General features: G+C 44.5%; 1 protein-coding gene across 2 annotated transcripts in view; it reads left to right on the top strand.

Moving 5' to 3' along the window:
• Positions 1-24,225, top strand: part of dock8 (dedicator of cytokinesis 8) — a 368,411-nt gene that overhangs the window by 257,000 nt on the left and 87,186 nt on the right. Inside the window, exons 20-24 of one of the 2 annotated variants that reach the window (XM_038804697.1) lie at positions 1,891-2,125; positions 9,141-9,305; positions 12,085-12,257; positions 15,709-15,804; positions 22,746-22,841. In XM_038804697.1, coding sequence (XP_038660625.1) covers positions 1,891-2,125; positions 9,141-9,305; positions 12,085-12,257; positions 15,709-15,804; positions 22,746-22,841 — 765 coding nt within the window. The remainder of the gene's footprint in view (positions 1-1,890; positions 2,126-9,140; positions 9,306-12,084; positions 12,258-15,708; positions 15,805-22,745; positions 22,842-24,225) is intronic. The other variant, XM_038804698.1, reaches the window with a different exon arrangement.

Here is a 24,225-nt window from a genome sequence, read left to right as displayed (position 1 = left end):
TGGAGTTGTTTGTTTTTCTGTCCAGTATATGTTGTTTAATCGGCAAGCTTTAGCACAGTGGGCTAAATAGCTGGCTTGCAATGCAGAACAATGCCAGCAGCGTGGGTTCAATTCCTGTACCAACCTCCCCGAACAGGCGCCGGAATGTGGTGACTGGGGGCTTTACACAGTAACTTCATTGAAGCCTACTCGTGACAATAAGCGATTATTATTATTAAAGGTGTAACTTTGAAGCGTCTGAAAAGAATGTAGAATGATTTAGGTGTTTTATTAATATAGTTGTGTTTTTCACACCTACCTGTACTGCAATAATTAAAAATTTACACCAATGTGATATCTTACTGTGCAATAAATACACACAGATATCTTAGATTTCTGTGCCTATAATACATGGGTTGGGAGATGTGTAATTCCACTGAGCACGTTTTTGGTGCCTTGGTTAGCAGGTTCATGTAACTTTCTGTGTGGTATGTTGATAAAGTCGTTCACCATTTTTACATAAACATATCAACAAGCTTGCTAAGGTAAAAGCCATAGAAATTTAATGTGAACATGATAAATATTGCTGTCATACTCTGCTGAATTTCAATTTTTGATATCTATGTCACGAATTAGTATCTTCACTGCAATTTCAATAGAAGATTGGCAGAAACCCTGCAGTTATGGTGGAAATGGTTATTTTTAGCTAACAACATAATTTATCCAGGGGGTTCTACTACTCCTCACTGGGAAAATGCCATAGAAATTCCAGGTATTGATGTTTCGTCAAACTAAGAGGGAGGCAGGGAAGGTGCAGGAAGACTGAAAACAGCTCCCAGTGTTGCAAAGTCCAAGAGAGCAAGAGGACATTGGGCTGAGAGGTCAGTGATTAGGAGGGTGAAAGATAAGGTTGCAATTAGGGTGTACGAAACTGAAGGCTTCCGTGAGGGCTTCTGACAACACAAAAGGAGTGCTGGCACGGATACACAGCTTGTGAAGCCACAGTTAACACTTCCCTTTCAGAAACAAGTTCCGCAATTCCTGGGAATTCCTGCACAGCCGCAGTGAATTTTAAACCTTATTGTCATAGATTATCATAGAATTTACAGTGCAGAAGGAGGCCATTCGGCCCATTGAGTCTGCACCGGCTCTTGGAAAGAGCACCCTACCCAAGGGTAACAGCTCCACCCTATCCCCATAACCCAGTAACCCCACCCAACACTAAGGGCAATTTTGGACACTAGAAGGGCAATTTATCATGGCCGATCCACCTAACCTGCACATCTTTGGACAGTGGGAAGAAACCCACGCACACACGGGGAGGATGTGCAGACTCTGCACAGACAGTGACCCAAGCCGGAATCGAACCTGGGACCCTGGAGCTGTGAAGCAGTTGTGCTATCCACAATGCTACCGTGCTTATTGTACTGTGGGAGCCCTAAGAGATATACGAGTGATGGGTTCCATCTCTTTACAGTGGATGGAACAATATTTGCTCACATTACAACAGCAAAAGATGCCTTTGCAGCAGCTAGGTGTCAGGATCTGCGCATTGGACAGTTAAACCGCCACTTTCCTGCCCCACCCCCAGGACCCTTTGTTGGTGAACAGGGCAGAGAATTAATACCAAAGCCCATGTTTATAAACAGTCAATGATTGTTTGACAATCAACTTATAGACCAGTTTCCAGAACTAATAAATAAATGGCACATATTGCCTAATTTTGAACCATACAACCAAATCACATTCTGCCATAAATCTTTCCATAGAATTGAACATCAGAAACAAAATGGGACTATTTAGATTTGAATGATTTTTTAAATAATTACATTTCACAAAAATGGGCACCAATGCGAGGCAACTAAAAGGATTGATTATATGACTTAAAAGAGTTCTATTTCTTTGGCACAGGACAACCACCTGGATAAATTCTTCGCTTTATGCCACACTCTGGAAGGACAGGTGACATTTCCATTTTGGATTCTAGACCAGAAGATAACAGAAAATGACCTGGAGCATGAGCTGAAATTGAGCATAATCTCACTGCCTTCAGCTGGGCTTGAACCATTGGTACTGTTTCTACACCAGGTCATGGATAAGCTCTTTCAACTGACGGTACAGCCTATTGTCGTCGCAGGCCAGACAGGTAAGTTGACGAGCGAAACACCACTGATATTATCATAATTTCCAATCTGATTGATTGACATTTGGCTTGGGTGATAATGGCCCAAAGGTATAAAATTGAAGAAGAGTTAACAATCTGAATGGGGGCACGGTGGTGGAGTGGTTAGCACTGCTACCTCATGGCGCCGGGGACCAGGGTCTAATCCCGGCCCCAGGTTATTGACCATGAGGAGTTTGCACATTCTCCCAGTGTCTACGTGGGTCTCACCCCCACAAACCCAAAGATGTGCAGGATAGGTGGATTGGCCACACTAAATTGCCCCTTAATTGTAAAGAAAAAAATTGGGCACTTTAAATTTCAAACATAAATAAATAATAACAATCTGAAAGCAAACAGTCTTATTGTTCTATGAATTGTCATCCTTGTTTTCAAATTCCTCCACTTCCTCACACTTCCCGACTTCTGCTACCTCCTCCAACCGTGCAATCTTCTTGAGACCATTTGCATTCCTCCAGTTCTGGCGTCTTGGGTATCCCCTATTTTGATGGCTTCACCAGTGGCACCGCTGCTTTCAGCTATCCTGCTAACCTAAACTTTGGAATCCCTCCTCTACATTTTAATGGTTCTCTACTTGTTTACCCTCCTTTGCGATACTGCTTAAACTTTTGCTCTAACCAAGCTTTTGATCACACTTCATTCTGTAGCTCAGTGCCAAATCCTGTTTGAGAATGGTTCCATGAAGTGCCTTGAGACATTTTACTGCATTAACAGGCGCTTTATAAATACAAGTTATTGTTGTTGTTTGCCAGTGATTAGTAGACTAATGAGCCAACCTCCTGCATTTGGAGCAAAAGTGAGAGGGTAAAGAACAACTTACTGAAGAACTGTTTTATTTACGTATGATGGGATTTTATTGGACCAAATTCAGTGACATCAACCCATTAACATGGCTGGCCAATTAACCATACAATTATGAAGATGAGGAGGATAGATTTCTCATTTGAAATAATGATTTTATTTTCAGCTTAAGGTGTTATTTCCTTTAAACTTACCCGAGAGTTAAAATCTATTTTAATTAGTTATTAATTGAAGGAATTGACTGCATTGAAGCTTTTCCAAGATGCCTCATTGGGAATTGATTACATCAAACCAGAATTTCACATTAGTTCCCCACTATTCTTTTTTTTAAATTGCTCTTTTCCTCCCAGTTTTCTCATCATGGGCGGGATTCTACGACCCCCCGCCGGGTCGGAGAATCGCCGGGGGCCGGTGTCAATCCCACCCCCACCGTGTCCCGAGTTCTCCGGCACCAGAGATTCGGCGGGGGCGGGAATCGCGCCCCGCCTGTCGGCGCCCCCCCCCGGCAATTCTCCAGCCTGCGATGGACAGAAGTCCTGCTGCTGTCATGCCGGTCCCGTCGGCGTGAATCAAACCACCTACCTTACCGGCGGGACCCGGCGGTGCGGGCGGGCTCCAGGGTCCTGGGGGGAGGGGCGGGGGGCGATCTGGCCCCGGGGGGTGCCCCCACAGTGGCCTGGCCCGCGATCAGGGCCCACCGATCGACGGGGGGGCCTGTGCCGTGGGGGCACTCTTTTCCTTCCGCCTTCGCCATAGACTTCACAATGGCAGAGGCGGAAGTGACCCCCTCCGCTGCGCATGCGCGGGGATGACGTCAGCAGCCGTTGACGCTCCGGCGCATGCGCGGACATCCGCCGGCCGGCGAAGTCCCTTCGGCCCTGGCATTGCGTGGCGCCAAAGGCCGCTCCCGCCGACCGGCGGTGCGCCAACCACTCAGGCATGGGCCTAGCCCCTCAATGTTAGGGCTTGGCCCCTAAAGGTGCGGAAGTCTCCGCACCTTTGGGGTGGCCCAACGCCGGAGTGGTTCACGCCACTCCATCCTGCCGGGACCTCCCGCCCCACCGGGTAGGGGAGAATCTCGCCCCTTATCTTTCTTCTCCTGTATAAAGTGACTGTAGGAAATGACTTGTACTGTCAATTTGAAAATTGCTAATAATAATTTTTAAAATCATCCTCAGAATTATTTTAGAAAATAGACCATGAATTGATGGTTCAGATGCTCATTCACCACTTCTTTCATGAGTGATGTTCATATTCTCAATTCCTGGACACTGAGGTTAATTTTAGTGTTCCTATAACCCCCTTGGGCAAGATCTTTTAACTTGGTACAATTCACGGATAAACCCTTGAGTCTCCTTGATCTCTGTGCCTCAGCAGTTCAGTTACCCTCCGATCTATCCAGCAAAGTCATCAGGATTCAACCAGGATCTCATTCTGGGCATTGTTGATAATGGACTAGATTTTCCATTCCCAAATCGAGCACGCTGGCTCCCCAATGCTGGCAAAACGTTTGATGTGATGGCATTGCGACAGTAATATGACATCATCATGCCAGTCTCACAAATTACGAAAGACCAGCGGCACCGGAAATGGCAGCCCAATTGTCTGCTGCAATTTTTGGGCATAGGACGAGAAAATGTTTGTGCATCTTTTACTTCCAGCTATAACAGTACATCATAAGGGCAATAGGAAAGGCCTGCCACTGAGCCCGTGGTTAAATGTAGCAGCAAGTTCTGCTGAAGAAGGTGGTAGAATCTGTATGTTTTTGAATGACATCTTTCACCTGTTTTGTGCCTTCAATACAAAATAAGGGCAGATTCTGAGAGCAGGGGGCCCGTACAATTCTTGCCGTGACCCAATATCCTTTTTGCACCAGTATCCTTCTGCCCCATGACCGCCTGGCCTACAGTGCTGATTGGGTGCGGAATCCACTCTTTGCACATTTAATTGGCCTCTGTCCTATTGGCCATCTGGCGTCTCCCTACCTAAGAAAGGATATATTATCTCTCGAGGAAATGCAGCGGAGGTTCACTAGGCTTATACCAGCGTTGACGGGACTATCCTATGAGAAGAGTTTGATTCAACTGGGCCCGTATTCACGAGAATTTAGAAGGATGAGAGGAGATTGATTGAAATGTATAAATTCAAAGAGGCCTGGACAGACTAGATGCAAGCAGGACGTTTTCCCTGATTGGGGGAATCCAGAACCAAGGGGCACAGTCTGAGGATATGGGTAGACTATTTAGGACAGAGGTCAGGAAAAAGTTCTTCACGCAAAGGCGAGTGAAACTTTGGAATTATCTACCATAGAAGGCTGTGGAGGCCAAGTCACTGAATGTATTCAAGAAAGAGATAGATTTTATTTATTTTAATGGCATCAAGGGGTATGGGGAGAAAGCAGGAATGTGGCATTGAGATAGAGGATCAATCGTGATCATATTGAATGGCAGAGCAGGCTCGACAGGCTGAATGGCCTTATTTCTGCTTCTAGTTTCTATGTTTTGATTGAACAAGCAGGGACAATTCCGTCTCTCTCACTTCACCGAGAAAATAAAATCTGGCACAATGGGCGGAATTCTCCGCAAGGCCCGACACCATCGTGAAACTCGGAGAGGTTCATGACGGCGTCGGAGGCCGCTCCTGGCCCCCTATTTCCCCCCCACCCCCCGGGGTGGCTAGGAGGGCTGTGCCGTAAATCTCAGCTGCCGGGCCTTGTCGCTGGCACCTAATGACGTCAGCGGCGCATGCGCCGGTTGGCCGGCTCCAACCCGCGCCTGCGCGGCTGACGTCACGAAGGATGATGGCTCAAACCCGCGCATGCGCGGTTGCCGTCTTCCCCTCCGCTACCCCGCAAGACGTGGCAGCTTGATCTTGCGGGGCGGCGGAGGGGAAAGAGTGCGTCCCTTTGAGACGCCGGCCCGACGATCGGTGGGCACCGATCGCGGGCCAGTCCCCTCCTGAGCACAGTCGTAGTGCTCATTCCCCTCTCCGCCCCCCACAAGCCACAAAACAGCTGTCGGCGCCATGTTCACGCCGGCAGCGACCAGGTGTGGTTGCCGCCGGCGTGAACCGGTCGGGAATGGCAGGCCATTCGGCCCATTCGGGTTGGAGAATCGCGGGACGCTGTGAAAAACGGCGGCCCGCGATTCTCCGAGTGGTGTGTCGCGAAACGCGGGGGGTGCCAGAGCGGCCCTCCCGCGATTCTCCCACCTGGCGTGGGAGCGGAGAATCGCGCCCAATGTTTCTTGTCAGTCTTATCCTGAAATGCTTCGCGCAGATTTTCTTGTCAAAATAAGTGAGGGTAATGGTGCTCACCTTTATTTATGCACAAATGGGATAGCAACCTCTGGTAAGGGCAAATGCAAGGTTGAACTAAAAAATCCAAATATTGCTATCAAAGATTCGCCACTACACCATTAGCTTTGTGAATCTCATTGCCTGACGCACCAATGAGCAGTGTGGGGTTGCTGAATATATGTGGTAAATACAAACAAAACTTGCTGTAGACAATTAAACCTTGTCTATTCACGTCTAAATATGCTCGTAAGTGTCAATTATACTGAGCGTCTCCAGCACTAATATGTACATATATAAAATGAACTTTTATGTATGGAAACCCCTTCATGTTTTATTTTTTGGATATTTAAAATAAAACATTATTTTATTTACATTTCCTCATTCGCCTCCTTCTTCTCCTTGATCCGGTCTTTATTAATCAAATTCTTCTATCCTTCTTTATTTCTCTTTCTATGCCTGACTTGACATCAAATTCACCAACTCTAATTGACAATTCTTTCCCTGTCCTTGCACTGTTAATTTCATAATCTATCAATCTGATTGGTCAAGATGTACAGGTTAGATTGCACTGTTTTCTCATGTTCCAGGTTTCCCTCGCTGCAATTTTATCAGCTTGCGCTTTTAGCAATCTGCCACACAGCTAAACATGCAAGGACAAATGTAACTATTGACAGACCACCATCGGCTGCAGGAAGGAAAGTGGGCCAGAAGCCGACACACTGGAGAAAGCCTGCCCCATAACCAAAGCTCACTGAGGGTAGACTAAAGTGAATGAGAGTGGGACATCAGCCAATCAGTAAGGGGCAGAGCTCAGTAGTGGGCCATGCTGGTCCCTGCACGTCCCTGCAGGACAAGAGCACAGTAGTGGGCCTTTCTGAGACTGCAGGAAGGAACATGAAGAATCCACAGAATCCCTTCAGGCAGGAGGCCATTTGGCCCATCAAGTCTGCATTGACCCTCTGAAAGTGCAGCCTACCTAGGCCCACTTCCCTGCCCTATCCCCGTATCCCCATAACTTCACCTAACCTGCACATCTTTGGACACTAAGGGTCAATTTAGCAAGGCCAATCCATCTAACCTGTACATCTTTGGACTGTGGGAGGAATAAGAATCATCCAGAGGAAATCCATGCAGACACAGGAAGAATGTGCAAACTCCACGCGGACAATGACACAAGGTCAGAATTGAACCCAGGTCCCTGAAGCTATGAGGCAGCAGTGCTAACCACTGTCACTCTGCCACCCTTCATGATAGATCTAAGTTATCCCCTGAAAGGTAAGTCCTGGGGTTTTAGGGCAGGCAGGAGCCCAGCACGGGAGATGGGTGCCAGCAGACAACGAGGGATATATTTTTTTTGTATGGGAGGGGGAGATGATAGCCTTCCTTCTCGTTCTTTTTCATCTCGACCTTAAAGAACAGAATTCCCACTCCTGCCTGCCTATGCCAACTGTATTATGGCACGGGTCAACAGGCTCTTTAACGAGCGTAGTTGATCTTTTAGTAATTTTATTTGAGCCCAACCCCCCGCACCGAGTGTATTATTGGGGTGAGCTCAGGGTTGGGCAGGAAGGTTGATGACTCACCACCTGACTTATTTTATATATCCCCCCCTGCTGAAAACAAATCCTGATGGGGGCATGTAAACTCCAGCCCTGTTTAATAAACTGAACCATCAAATTATGGCCCAGTATTATAGTTGTTTGGATTCTCAAATTTGCAGGCATGGCTCCGATCTTTCTGTCATTTGCAGTTTCAACTCGCCATCTTGGTCTCTTGCCCACTTGTCTGACCTTGGCCAGCTGCAATGTTCCACTGAAGTCCAGCGCAAACTAGAGGAGCAACAACTAATCTTCCAATTGGGCACTTGACAGTCTTCTGGACTTAAAATTGAATTGAACAACTTCAGACCATGAACTGTCTCCTCCATCTTGATCTCTTTTATTAATCCCAATTTTTTCCATCCCAACCCCGATCTCTACAGGGTCAACTGTCACTTGTCCTTAATTTTGTTTTCACAGAACACTGATCCGTTTGCTTTCAGCCCATTCTCTTATACCACTATCAGCACCTTCATAATAATACCATTAACACTCTCTGCCTGGGCCCATGAAATCTTTGACAGATCTCTCTCAGATCTGTCCCAGACCTTTTATTTTGCTCCACCTGCTCCAATTCGCTCTTAAACAATATAAAGTCAATCACATTTCTGCCTCTCTTCAGCTCTGAAGAATGGTAATGTGGACTCGTAATGTTAACCCTTTTTTCTCTCCACAGATGCTGCCAGACCTGCTGAATTTTTCTCGCATTCTATGTTTTTATTGTACATCCAAAGATGTGCGGGTTAGGTGGTTTGGCCATGTTAAAATTGCCCCTTAGTGTCCAAAAGTTAGGTGGGATCGAGGGATTATGGGGATATGAGCCCTCGGTAGAGGGCTCTTCCGGAGGGTTGGTGCAGACGCGATGGGCCAAATAGCCTCCTTCTGTACTGTAGGGATTCTATAATTTCAGATTTCCAGCATCCGTGATATTTTGGTTTGATTATTACAATAATTGTCCTCTTGCTTTACAAGTACAGATTTAAATCATTTATGTTTTAAAAGTTTAGATTTTATTGACTAATAATTATTGATATAGTTTAAATTATTGCAAAAAGGCAATTGCACAGCATTTTACTGCCTATTTTTAGGAGGCTTATCTGGAATTGGGTGTTGCTGCCTCAGTCTTAGAAAGTACCCAGCATCCTGGATTTTACCATTGTTTCAACATTTGACAGTTCTATAGATCTGTCTTTTGTGCCTCGGTCTGTAGGGAATGGAAAATTACTGCAGTTACAATTGTCACATCACATTGACTCTAACACTCCTGTATTGTTAATTTTCAGCCAATCTTGCCCAATTCACATTTGAGTCAGTTGTGTCGATAGTAAACAGCCTTCATAACAGTCCTGACCTCAGCAAGGATCAACATGGGCGCAATTGCCTACTGATGTCTTATGTCCATTATGTTTTTCGCCTGCCAGAATTTCAGAAAGAGATAGCTAGAGGAGGTAAGTATTGGTTTATTCTCTGTGTTAGAAGCTATTAGAGTGGACATCCATTGTAGTACTCTATGACGCATCACACCCGGTGATGATTTTCATCCCCTTGCCAGTCGAGGTTTTGTTGAGGGCCTTCAAATGGGTGGCCCAGGCCTGAGAACACGACAACCAAGTTATTTTTAATGCACTCTCTTGTAAAATTATTTTTTAAGTATTAGAAGCTAAAAGCTCAATCCTAATTTAGAATCATAGATTCATTTACAGCACAGGAGAAAACCATTCGACTAATCAAATCCATTTTGGCTCCCTGCAGAGTAATCCAGTCAGTTCCACTGCCCCACTTCATCCCCACAACCCAGCAAGTTTATTTCCTCCATGTGTCCATTCAATTTCCTTTTGAAGTTATTGATTTTTACTGCTTCCACAACACCTGTGGACAGCAAGTTCCAGATCATTACCACACGACGTGTAAATAAAGTTCTTCCTCAATAAGCAATTTTCATTTTCATTTCATTTTTAAATCGTGATTAACGCATGGCAGCCAATCTTCAAACACAATCGGGGATTCGTCCCCCACTTCTCGGCAGGGACCAGCTTCACGGACACGCTTTGCCAACCCCCTCGCTCCTGAACCTGTCAGGACAAATGACACATATGCAGCAGGATCTCAACATCTCGAAGTCAGGCCCTCACCGGGGAAAGGGCTCTTCCAATGCAAGGACTTTCCCATTCGCCTTCACCATTCTCCCAAGGATACCTTGCAAATCTTCCAAGTGAGCTCTAACAAGGGGCTGTTTAGCACAGGGCTAAATCGCTGGCTTTGAAAGCAGACCAAGCAGGCCAGCAGCATGGTTCAATTCCCATAACAGCCTCCCCGAACAGGCGCCGGAATGTGGCGACTAGGGGCTTTTCACAGTAACTTCATTTGAAGCCTTACTCATGACAATAAGCGATTTTCATTTAATTTTCATTTCATAAAGACTCAGCCCAGCCCACTCCCACCGTCACAGTCAAATGAGGATTTTCTACCATTTATCTCTGCCCCTCTTCACAAAATACCAATGGGGATCCGCCAGCGACATAGTGCAAGGCATATATCCCTAGAAAAGCCAAGGATAAAATAAAGGATGACTAGATGAGCAGAGCCAGAGCTTGCAAAAATGCAGCCGCTCCGGCATTCACATCACATGACCTCCCCTCTGGGATCTGTATTGTAATTTGCCAATCAGGGAGGGTGCAAAATCAGCCTGTTACTCGGCCCAGCTCAGGTTGCAGGACAGGGTTTGAGAGCCAGGGTGAGGCGATGATCATAGAGGAGACTTCAAATGTACCAGTATCAGGCCTGAGCTTGTTTTGGCCCTAAGACATAGGCAGAAGTAGACAATTCGGCCCACCAAATGGGTCTGAAGGAGCTATCCTTCTCCTGGGTCCACAAAAATGAAAAGCTAAAAATCTCTTGGGCCTTTTTTTGAGCTTCCTGAAGAAATCCCTTGAAGGGCCGCTCAAGACTTAATACTGTTAAATGGAGCATTTCTGGTACAAGTTCCATTCATTTGTACATGAACCAATAACCTGGAGTCCTACCATGAGTATAGGATCCTACTTTACCATCTGAAGAACTTAACACCTGTTTCAATTATGTATCTTGGGCAAGTGAAATTCACCCAATATGACATGGCAAATTCCAGCGCAGTTTAGGCACGTCAGGTTATGTTGTAAATTTTGGAAGATCAGTATTAGCTTTGCATTAAAAACGCGGAGTTGAATTTCTCCTCCTTGGATTTCCTGTTGCTCTTCACTAACCAATAGCTCCTACTGAAAAATACTGCACATTAAATGAGAATGGAGTTGGACTGCTCTGCAATAACATTCCTGGTTGTATATCCAGCCATCGTCTCCTGTTTAGGCTCAATCAGGAAGCTACTTGGATAAGGTAATAAAGGATACCTAGCACCAAGAGAGCTATATCCTTGCAATAGTCGGTACCGTTGGGGTAATAAGGTGGGGGAAATTAGAGTGCAATTAAATATTTCATCAGCAAATTGTTCTAATTCGGTGACACCAAAATAGCACATGTGCAAAATTACACAAAGACCACTAAAGTAACCAATAAATAATTGCTGCCCTCACATTTTAATAAAATGCATAATTTACCTGCCTTATTGAAAATGAGCAAGGTTAACATTATTTTCTAACAATGCATTTAATAGTGCTGCATCAAGCTATCATCCAGTCGTCTGATAAAATAAAGCTTTGATGTGACCACATTTTTTTTAATGCTTTGGTTTTTGCCTCTGGTTTGTCTGAAACAGTACAAGACTTGGACGAAGGCATCACCACTACCGCAAGAACAGGCTAACAAATACATTCGCAACAATAGATTTTTGTTTATAATCCTTGTTTCACTTCTTAAAAACTGACACTTGTTAGCAGATATTTTGAAGTTGGCCTTCTGTCCCTTCTCCAGTGTTTTGTTTTCATTGTCTGAAGTTGGCAGAGCAATGTCTAAAAGCTCTGCTTCTGACTGGCAATGGTATGTATGTGAAAATGCCAACTGGTGCTGAGAGAAATATGTTTGGCCCATTTGGCACCACAAAAGTACACCATAAAAATGTGTCCATTCAATTGAACAAAGGTGTGCTTATTGCATATTTCAATCCCCACAGATTCAGACATGATTTTGAGTGTGTGTGTGTCTGGACCCAAGCCTGTTTTTGTTCTTTGTTCTTCACCCAGGTGTGATTGGACAGTCCATGATGTTTTTGCTGATTAAGACTGTTTTCTTTAGTTCCAGCAGCAGGTCCTATTATCCCAGAAAGTCGTTATTATACCGTGGGACGTTCCAGTGCTGTCAATGTGGGCTCCAGACTGTTGCAGTCCCGCATCCTGAGCAGCAGCAATCCCGACATTGCAGGCACCCCAGTTTTAGCAGATGAAGTTAAAACTCTTTCATCTTCAAAGGTATGGTGCTCAAATCAAGAGAACTTTATTCGAACAAATCTTTTTAGAAATCAGTTTTTCTGTAAAAGACATAAATGAATGAATGAAGGCCAACTAAATCCATTGCTGTTTAACCCAGATTACTGAATCATCTCAGTATGCAGTTCTACCCTAATCTACCATTCACTTCTGGTATCTTCATCCAATTGCCTTACAATTTAAAATATGTTTCAACTTCAGTGCCCCTACTTGTGAAAACTGATGGTGCTTTGATAATAGCCAGAGAATATAACATTAATGTCAAAACAGTTTCAGTGGGTGGAATTTTCCCAAAATTTATCAGAGAGCGTGATTCTCCAGCCACACCGCGCCAGAAAAGCAGATCGCTGCAGTGCAGCATGGCCGGTGAAAGTCGGGAGATCCAACTCGCGGATTCTGCCCGGCTCGCCATGCCTTGAGATTCAACAGAATCTCGTTAGACGTTGCAAGGGGAAGTGGGCGGGAATCACTTTTGAGCAAATCTGTATATTAGAGTGAGACAGCAAGCCTTACTAATATGCAGACTTCCTAATGTGCAGATTTCCAAGGTACCTGAGGCTTTGGGATTCAATCCCTTTGCCTCGGTTATCTTGGGTGGGTACTTGACCCCACAAACCAGGACCAGATGGAACGGCAGTCATGGGGGTCTCCAAGGGAATCAGAGTTCCCCCACTGTTGGTGCCACCTGGATATCCTGGCAGTGCCAATCTGGCAATGTCACCTGGGTGCCAGCCTGACACTGCCAGGTTGCCCAGATGGCACTGTCAGCTGGCAGGGGCACTGCCAAGGTACCTGGTTGGCACTGTCAAGGTGCCAAGCTGCCATTTTTTTACATGCGCCGATCAGGCAGGGGTTTCCTGCCGTGGGTGTTGGGGGGGGGGGGGCGGGCAGAGGTGAGGGGGGAGCCCCCTTGTTGCATTCGGTCCATTTAACAATTATAAAAAATGGAGCTGTGTGCGATCTGGGCCATGCATTCCCCGTTCAGGCCTTTATTCAAAGTGAGTCGCGTTGAATAGCCACGAGTTTCTTGGCATTGTGAGTGTCGGGAAACACATAGCTAAACGTGCTCACTCGGACACTTAGTTCCCTTTAGGGAAGGTCGCGCCCAGTGTGTCAGACTCTGACTGAAAACCAGCATGTTTCTCTCCAGAAACACAGTTGAGTTTTCAGACCGGAATTTCTGGCACATTGTGCACAGCAAATCTGGGAGTGTGGTTTACACCGTCACTCTGGCAGGGTGGGGCCTGATAGAGCCTGCATGGCTGGCTTCACTGAGATCGAGATCTTTAAAATAAATTGACCCAAACCTCCAAGGATACTGGGGGTCACCCCCTCTCCTCCCCCCGCAAAGAAAGCTTCAGGTCAAACCACCCCCCCCCCCCCCCCCCCCCCCAACCACGGAAGTATCAGAGGGGGTCGGGGAGGGTGGGGGGACACTCCCCCTCTACCACCCCTCCCCACCACAGAGGTACCGGGGGCACGCTCCTCCCTCTCACCCACCAAAGAAATATCAGGCACCATAGGGTATTGGGGAAGTGTTGTCCCATCAATTGCCTACGCATCACACAAAGTGCCGTTACGCTTAATTTTAAAAGAAAGGACTGGCTATGATCTTTGCAGTCAAAAAACTACACCAATACATCTATGGATGTCATTTCTCAATAATCACGGACCACAAGCTGTTACTTGGTCTTTTAAAAGAAGATAAACTGATCCTGCCAATACCTTCGGCCAGGGTTTAGCAATGGGCATTGCTGTTGGCAATGTAAGAGTACCATCCAGGTGCACAGATTGCACATGCGGATGGCCTCAGCCAAGTCCCGCTGCCTGTATTCCACCTGTTTTCTGGTGCGATGCACCCCCGCTGATAGCTGGGGCCCACCGTCCCGTCTGCCGGCCAATGGGGTTTCCCATTGTGGGCACCCCCATGCTGTCAGGAAATCCGTGGGCATGAGTGCGCTGCCGGTGAAGGGGAGGATCCTGCCGATGGAGAATCCAGCTGCTTGCCTTTCGGTCGCCGAGGCCCAGTTTCAGGACCAACCCACCCCTCCCTTTAAGCCACTCCCTTTAGCCTCCACCCTCTTCAGGACCCCCCTAATGCCTCCCCTTCAGGCCCTTGGCACTACCAGCTGCCACTCTAGCAGTGTCAGGTCGGCAGTGCCAGGGTGGGTAGTACCAGGACACTGCCCTGACCCGTCTCCGAACACTCTGAGGATCAAATGACCTCTGAGCTCCCCGGCATGCCCACCACAACTGGTTTCTGTTTTTGGAAACCATTAGTGATTCCCGCCAGCCTCCGGCTGAGCTGGCAGGGGTGGAGAAACCCTGGAGCTGGGAAACTCCGGCTTTGGACGGGCTGAGCAGATTTAAATCAGTTTAAAGCCAAATGTAAATATTGTCACCTGGTTCATGTCCAACGAGGGTGGGAACCAGATTGCGCTGGGCGCCACAGGCTGGGAGTATCTCACCCATTCAACGTCGGGCACAACTTGTGTTTAGGGGCTCTCCTGATATACCCGGGAATAGCAGGAGGTGTACCAAATGCAGCGGGGGGACAGGTGGGGATAGAATTGCGCCCCATGGCTCATCTGAAACCTAACTCCATATTCGTGCCTTTGCTCAACCTCCCTTTGTTTAACAAATATCGATATATATATATTTGATTCAAAATTACCTATTGATCTAGCATCTGCCACCTATTGGGCCAGATCTTGTGAAGTTGACAAAAGTCTTGGTCGCCAATTGGGGAGCAAGCAAGAAGCCCTCTCTGCCTCTTAAGTCAAAGATCAACAGCATCTTCTTCCACTCAAGTATGTGACAGTCTAGTGGCAGACCTTTTCTCATGGAGGCCGGCAGCTCCATTAAATGGCAGCACTACGTGGGAGGCAGTGGTTTCTGCTGGCATAACACCCACCTGAGACCGAGGATCATTTCTGATCCCAGGCTAGAGGTGAGTGATGGTGGGAGGGGGTTGCGCATTGAGGTGCAAGGCGAATGAGTGAGGAAGTAAGAATATGTATGGCAAGACTTACATACATGCTGGGCTAATACCAGTGGTGATGGAATGAGGTCCTTAAGTGGGCATTAATTGCCCTTCAGATCTTTTTTTTATTGTTTTCTTATGTCACTGAATGCCTTGAGATGTTTTTCTACATGAAAGGTACTATAGAAATAGAAGCTGTAGGTTGATATTGCGACAGTCCTATGGTTGGAATTATTAATCTCTTCTGACATTTCAAGAGTTCCAGAGGTGGTTGATAGCTCCATGTATGGATAAATGTGCAGGGCGATTGGAAGAAGGCGGGTGAATTCCCTCCTTCAGAGATCCAGCACAGGCATGACAGGCCGATTGGCCTCTTGCTGTGAGGTAACCATTCTTTGATTCTGTGTAACATTTTCCCTGCTATGCTTTGTCCTGGATCTTTTACTCCAGGGAATGGATCGAAGTGGCGTTCGGATGTCTTCCTATGTCGAAGTCAGCAGCTACTTCCACAACGCTGTTTCTGTTGGACGATCATCAACCAGAAAGGTAGACTGCCACATAACACAAGGAGATGTTTGTTACACCTGGCAGCACAGCACTTTAAACCCAATTGCAAACAATTGTTCCATGTATGCCTTGCTGCAGCCTTAGTTACTGAATTAAAAATGTCAACTCATTCTATACTTTGATACTTCTATGAACATTATACCTTTTTGATAAGGTCTTTCGTAGCTTTTTGTATTCGGATTTTTGACAGAAAAAGCATGTCAGCAAACGTTACAGATGCACAAATAAGTTACATTTACCAGCAATATTAAACAATTCATTTTTAATGATTGATCATGCATATTTAAACAAAACTAACTTCAATCCTTAGATGAAATGAACAAAATAAATGTTGAAAGAAATCATCACATGATAGTCCCAAATGACATAAAATATAAATAATAAGATTAGAGTTATATATTCAACTGATTTGTGACAGAAATACTCTTAAACATTACTGCCACTTTGATTCAAGAACTTGATTTTTTACAGATAATCTATTTAAATTATTGGACAAAAACTCAACATGTTTGATCCATTAATATTTTAATTTAAGTACATGTGAGAATACAAATTTTATTTTCCTCCCTCATTTCATCCCAGTACCATGCTACAGCTATCACTAATTGCATAAATGGGAGGAATTTGAATAGTGTCCTGAGGCAGCTACTTGCAGTGGCAACTACTTGCCTGTTGGGCCGACCTTCCACTTCATGTGGAAGGACCTGGCTCCAGCTTGGCACTTCCACATAGCCATGTAACTGAGATTGACAATGCAGCAATTGTGAGCGTGAAAGGCGCAAATTCAAGTTCCACTCGATATTTTCTTCGACATGCAGGGCAGACCTGTAATACTCTTAGTAATGGATTGCTTCAGTATTAACAAAAACGCCATAGAGCTGCAATTGTTCAGTTATTCTTTGTCATCAGATCTTAATTGAACCTTCTCTAACAAAATAGTCAGCATGTAACAGACTTCAATCTTTTTAGGGGTCATTTACATTTAACAAATATCTTCCCATGGCGCATATCATTTTATTTTATTTTCCATGCAAAATAAATATTGTCTGCACTAAATCAATTTATTTTGCTTTTTAACTTGGCTAATTACAGCATACTTTTTTCCAATTTTGAAAGGTCCGTCTATTTACCCTTTTGAGTACTGAGTAACACTGAGGGAAATATTGCTGTATGTTTTCATTCAGTATCAGCATAGATTAACAGGGCTGAAATAATGAAGTGAATTATGAGCATAAATGGATCAATGAGACATCTCTAAATTCACAATATTTGGGGTGCAGATGAAAAGCATTGTAGTGTGTACTTACATAATTGTTAATATCAAGAATTAATGGGGTTTTACAAGAAAGGTACTACAGTAATCATGGGTCACTTTAATCTGAACATTCATTCAACAAATGAAATTGACGGAGACTAAGGTAACCTAATGCATGAATTGAAAGATTGTATTCAGAATTGATACATTCTGAAACCTACTGAGGACCAGGCTATTTTAGACTTGATAATGTATAGTGAGACAGGGTTCATTAAAGATCCTATAGTAAAGGATCCCAGCGGCAAGAGTGATCACGACATGGTGGAATTTCGCATTTGGTTTGAGAGTGAAAATTGTGGGTCCCTAACTGGTGCCTTAAACTTAAATAAAGGCAGTTGCAAGGACATGAAGAAAAAGTTATCTGAAGTTGACTGGGTAAATAGGTTGTAAGTTAAAATGGTAGAGAAGTGGTAGACTTTTAAGGAGATACTTCATAACTCTCAAAAAAGACATATTCCATTGAGGAAGAAAGACTCTACCAGCAGGATGCACCATCCGTGGCTAGTCAAGAAAGTTAAAGGTGATATCAAATTGAAAGAAAAAGCGTACAATGCTACAAAGATTAATGGCAGGCCAAAAGAGTGGGAAACTTTTAGAATCCAGCAGAGAATGGCTGGAAAAATACTTAAGAGGGAGAAATTGGAGCGTGAGAGAAAACTAGTAAGATATATAAAACATATAGTAAAAGCTTATACAAATACACATAAAGAAAGATCATTGCTAAAGTAACAATTGGTCTCTTATAGGATGAGAATTAATAATGGCACAAGCAGAAATGGCAGAGACTTTGAACAAGTGCTTTGTATCTGTCTTTACAGTAGAAATGAAAATCGTTTATTGTCACAAGTAGGCTTCAAATGAAGTTACTGTGAAAAGCCCCTAGTTGCCACATTCCAGTGCCTGTTCAGGGAGGCTAGTACGGGAATTGAACCGTGCTACTGGCCTGCCTTGGTCTGCTTTCAAAGCTTTTCAAGCCCTGTGCTAAACCAGCCCTATTTACAGTAGAAGACACAGAATTCTTCCCAAGAATAGTAGAAAATTAAAAAGCAAAAGGGAGGGAGGGACTTGAAATTATAACTAGAGAAAAGGTAATGGGAGAACTAATGGAATTTAAGGCTGACAAGTCCCCTGGACCTAATGGCCTACATGCTAGGGTCTTAAGAAGTGGCTGCAGAGACAGTGGATGAGTTGTTTGCAATCTTCCAAAGTTGCCTATATCCTGGAGCAGTCAAAATGGATTAGAAAACTACAAATATGACTGCTTTGCTCAAGAAATGAGAGAGAGAGGAAGCAGGAGGCCAGTTAGTCCAACATCTGTCATTGGGAAAATGCTAGAATCTTACTAAAGAGGTAGTAGAAAGACATCTAGAAAATCATAATACTATCAGGCAGAGTATCCATGGTTTTGTGAAAGAGAAATCATGTTTGACATTTGTTTGGAGTTATTTGAGGATGGATCAAGCAGGTGGAATAACAGTGGGGGGGGGGGGGGGGCAGTGGGTGTATTTGAATTTTCAAAAGGCATTCAATAAGGTGCCACATTAACAATGAATCCACAAGATACGAGTTTATGATGTTGGGGATGATATATTAGCATGGATAGAGGACTGACTAACGAACAAGAAACGGAGAGTGGAGATTGACTAATAGGAAACAGCGAGTCGAGATAAATGGGTCATTTTCAGGATGGCAAACTATACTTGGTGGAATGCCACAGGGATCAGTGCAGAGGTCTCAACTGTGTATAATCTATAATTAATGAGTTGGATGAAGAGACCAGTTGTATTGTAACCAGTTATGCTGGCGATAAGTAGGAAAGTGAGCTGTGAGGCAAATACAAAGACTTTGCAAAGGGATATAAATCGGTCAAGTGAGTGTTCAAAAATTTGTCAGATGGAGTGTAATGTGGGAAAGAATGAGGTTGTCCACTTTGTCAAGAAGAATAGAAATGCAGAATGTGATTTAAACGGAGACAGACTTCAGAATGCTGCAACACAGAGGGATCTGGGTGTCCTTGTACATGAATCACAAAAAGTCAACATGCAGGTATAGCAAGTAATTGGGAAGGCAAATGGAATGTTGGCCTTTATTAAAAGGGGGTGGAGTTTAAAAATAGGAAAGTATTGCTCGAGCTGTACCAAATATTGGCGAGACTGCATTTCATTGAAACCAGTTCAGAGAATGTTCACCAGGTTGATTCCAGAGATGAAGGGGTGTAAGGAAAAGTTGAGCAAGTCATGTTAACACACTATAGAGTTTAGAAGAATGAGAGATAATTTTATTAAAATATATAAGATTCTGATGGATCTTGATGGAGTAAATGTTCAGGAGGTGTTTCTCCTTTTGGCAGGATCAAGAACTAAGAGGCCCTGTTCAAAAATAAGGGATCTTCCATTTAAGATTAATCTATGGAATTCTCTTCTACAGAGATTAGTGGAGACTGAGTCATTAAATATATTCAAGGCTGAATGAGAGAGAGTTTTGATCTACAAGGGAGTTAAAGGTTACAGGGACGGAGGCAGGAAAGAAGAGTAAGAACACAATAAGACCTGCTGAAATCTTAAGAAATCAGAGCTGGAGTTGGCCATTAAGTCCCTCAGGGTTGCTCCATGATTCAATATGTTTTCATTTGTTTATTTCATCGTCTGTTCCCTAGTGTTAAATTATACCGCATCAAACATTTTCCTGTAAATTTGTACCACCGTGATTGCCACCTTCTAATGCCCTGGTCACAAACTAATTCTGATCACATATCCTGCAAACAAAATGGGGAGGGAGAAAGAACAAAAAGAAGCTCTATGATAGAGTGAAAGGCAGGAGGGATTGAGTGAGGCAAGGCAAAAGAGGATGGTAACAGGACTAAGTAAGTAGTGGTAGATGGCCTGTTGTACAAAATTATTAGAGATATGGGATGAATGGCAAATGTGTTGTCCCATTGGTTTTAGGGTTGTGACACCTGAGCATGTTACATTCTGAAAACCGTTCTGGAAAATTTCTATGATTCAGCCTCAATCAACCAATTTTTCAATGTAATAATGATCTGGTGATAGTTGATTAATTTGCCATTAGGCTTCTTTCCCAGTACTCAAAAGGCACGGGTTTGATTACTCCTTATGCCCACGATATAATGGAAAGTTAGGAAGTGCATTTTTAATAATATTTGCTGACTAATATCAACTTCACATCCGACCGAGCGAATGGACTGGTGTGCTGCAGTCCTATCTGTGTACATATATTGAAATCACTAATTTCGAAGTGAGTGCTGCTTACCCTCCTTTGTCTCCTTTGTTGTTTTGTGTGGCAGTCTTCCTTTTGATCACATTGCCAAATGTTTTGTTTTGCTTTAATAACAACCTCTTTCCCCACAGATTAATTTTCTTTCCTCCTCTATATGTGCACCCCTTTCTGAAGGCACATGTCGAATTTTAACAGTTGGTACATGTTGCTAAAGGACTAAGATTCATAGTTCTAATCAAATCATTGAACTAATTTCCTTCTGGTAACATCAAAGGGGAGGGTCAGTTGTCAGACCTACTGCATTTATTGTCATGCTAAGTCTTTATTACCGAACAACAATGAACACAAATAGCCCAATATTTCAGTTTGGACATGCCCTGTCGTATCTTCTATGGTAAGTTATGTCACATTAGTTTGGTATTTGAACAAAATTCTAACTAATGTATTGCTTCTTGTACTGCTTCTGTTCTAAGGTGAGCTTATATATTATTTTAGACCTATAAGAAAAGATGTGATTGTTCAGTACTCATGCGGAATGATCAAACTGCAGAGTTATTACATCTGTTTCTTACAATGAAGCAGTGGAACCAGAACTTGAAAGAAACATTGATTATTAGACAAGGCTTCCTCAGTTTGGAATCGGTTTTCTGACCAGTCCTTCAAACTATAATACTGGCCTTTTCTGGGTTTATCTGTTATGAACCCATAGAGATCGCTAACTTTTTTAAACAGATTAATTTTTCGAATAGCCATCTAAAATAAACCGTTGACAAGATTTCACTTTTTAAGACTTTTAATGTAACAAATTAACAAAAATCAATCTAGATCAAACAATAATTAATGGATAATTGATACAAACTAAAGAAAAAGGTTCACTTCACAGTAATTAACTAATGTAGCCAAAACACTGCCAGTATTTCTTGGCTTTACCATGGAGAGCTTTTGCTTACTGGTGAGTATTCTACCAGCAGGTTTTCCTGCACCCATCATGATACTCTAGCCAGATTAAATGGGCTGGGGGGCTGCAGAAATGTCGAAGGGGTGATTAAAAGAGTTCTAGCCCCTACGGAACCCGCAATGTTACTCTAGATCTGCATATTTCTCACATGTAAGCAAATGCTGATTTGTAGGATATGCTGAACATTCCTGTTGTGTATTCATATTTCTTCCTAGTTGGAAAAAGGTCACTCTAAGAGTCTGATCACGTGATTTATTGATGCCGTCACCAGCCATTTGCCCGGGCAAACGGGCAGTCTATTCTAACCACCTGTAGAGTAAACACCTTTCCAATAAAGCTCTTGTTTGTTTGACCCTCCGCGGTCTATATGCCTATCCTTTAAAAATGCCACAATTCTTCACTAGTTGGAGGCACAATAACATAAATCTTACGCATGTTCAAAATTGTTTGTCAATTTCTGTCTTACATAATTAAAAGGAGGGAATAATTAAAATATGGATCAAATCTTTTTGAACATATGGGGCAAAATTCTCCCATCGGGAGACTAAGTGCTGACACCGGAGTAAAAACCGGAGTGTTTCACTCTGACGTCGGAGGCCGCTCCTCGCCCCCTATTCTCCCACCCCCAGGGGGCTAGGAGCAGCGCCACGTAAATTACTTGGCTGGCGTCACGTAAATGACGTCACCCGCGTATGCGCAGGTTGGCCAGTGCCAACCCGCACATGCGCGCTTGCTGTCCTTCCCGCGGACGCCCGCAAGACATGGAGGATTGATGTTGCGGGGCGGCGGAGGAAAAGAGTGCATCCTTTAGAGACGCCGGCCCGCCGATCGGTGGGCACCAATTGCGGGTCAAAACCCTACTGAGCGCCCCCCTGGTGCTCGATCATCCCTCCCCCCCACCCCCAACCCACAGACCACACACGCAGCGTTCACGTGCTGTTCACGCCGGCAGCGACCAGGTGTGGTTGGCACTGGCGTGAACCCATTGGATTGGGCAGGCCGCTCGGCCCATCTGGGCCGGAGAATCGCCGCTCGCCTGCGACAAATGGCGAGCAGCGATTCTCCGAGCGGCCTGTCGTGAAACGCGGCACGCCGTTTTGGGGGGAGGGGGTGGGAGAATCGCATGCGGGTGCCAGGGCAGCGTGGCGGGAATAGCCCGGCACTCCCGCGATTCTCCCACCTGGCGTGGGGGTCGGAGAATTGCGCCCATGTTTTCTGTAACTATTGCAGTATTTCATAAGGAAAGTTTAAAAATTTATGTCACAAAATTTAACAATTTTCTGTAGCTTTTTTGCTATCTTTAAGTGCAGGGAAAGGAGTGGGCAAAGACAAATCTAATAAAGGCTTTTTAAGAAAGGTCATTCTTTTATCTGTATCTTTTGTAAAATCTTGTTTTTCATTATTATCCAGCAATTTCATGAAGAGCTGGCACTGCAAATGGTCGTTAGTGCGGGAATGGTGAGAGAAAATGTCTTCAAGTATGCCTGGTTCTTCTATGAGCTTTTGGTACGTCCACTTCCAATTCAATCAAAGCCAATTGGTGTCATTGAAAACTATTTCACATTGATGTATTTTGAAAATGCTCATTGTCACAAACTATCTTGTTAGACTCCATTCTTCTTTCCAAACATGTAATTCTCTTCTTTTCCCTCACGCATTCTTCCCGACCAATTTGACTTGAACCAGTTGTTTTCTTCCTTTCCTGTTCTTTTTCTCCCATAATCCTTTTCCTTTTTGTCAATTACCAATTTTTCTTTTGGAATTTTAGTGTGATCATGTCTCAATCCCTATATTTTGTTTTGTCGCTTTTCTGTTTAATCTGAATCTATATCAATGCAGTGTACCTTTTTCTTAAATCTTAGAACAGAATTGCGCATGAAGCCATGTTCATCCTCTTTCTATCACTTGTCATTCATTATTTGCCTTTTGCAAGTCTTGTGGTGACAGGCAAGCGATATGGCAGCAGGTGTGGATTCACTGGGAGGTGTAGGGGCAAACCCGCACCGCACATAGATAGCTCATGCCGTAGGGTTATTTTTTACTGGAAAGAAGCAGAAATGGAACTTGGCAGCTCCATCTGCGACTGAGCAATCCATTTTAATACCACACTGCTCACCTCACTAGTATGAGGAAGGGGCTAGAAACGGTGCTCTAAACATTGTCTACTTCACCTCTCTGACCAGGCAGCCCCTGGCCAAACAGGCTGCAGCTGGCAGAGATCCCATCAACATGGTCCTAAGTCAATCTCAAAAAAGAAAGTAAAGGTGACATGGCACATGATATATGCACTCCCTTATGGGCAAATCTACAATGGACAGACCTGAGAGAAGGGCTGCTTGAGTTTGTAGAGAGCTGGATAGGTACAACTTCCAGATCACTACCCTCAGCAAGATTCATCTTCCTGAGGAGAGCCAACTCCAGAATATCAGTGCAGGTTACATGTTCTTTTGAAGTGGCCTGGAAAAGAAGAATGGCGCAAACGCTGGTGTAAGCTTTCTATCATGAACCATCTTGTCAATAAGTTGAATTGCCTCCCTCAGTTGTTACTGATAGTCTAATGGTATTTAAACTCCTGTAGCATGGCTACGTCTGCCTTCAGCCTCTTTAAGTGCGAAAACACCCGGGCCCTCTTGACCGGCCCATTCAAGCCTCTCACGTTCCACGTGATCAGCCGGATCGGGGGGGCTATCTCTCTCTCTCTCTCTCTCTCCCCGCCCCCCCCCCCCTCCCCTGCCGACTAGCCATCTCCTTTTGTAGGCCAGCCACGTGCCCACACCTCCTGCACTCTCCAGCCCCCCAGGCGGAGGCTCTCCGCCCCGACTCTCCCTCTTACCGTCAACTCCCCCTCAATCCGCACAGCAGCAACCCAGTTCCCCCCTCCCACCCCCCC

This window comes from Scyliorhinus canicula, chromosome 8, assembly GCF_902713615.1.
Source record: "Scyliorhinus canicula chromosome 8, sScyCan1.1, whole genome shotgun sequence".
Taxonomy (NCBI): domain Eukaryota; kingdom Metazoa; phylum Chordata; class Chondrichthyes; order Carcharhiniformes; family Scyliorhinidae; genus Scyliorhinus; species Scyliorhinus canicula.
Note: the sequence above shows the minus strand (reverse complement) of the source record. Positions and strands in the feature narration are given on the sequence as shown.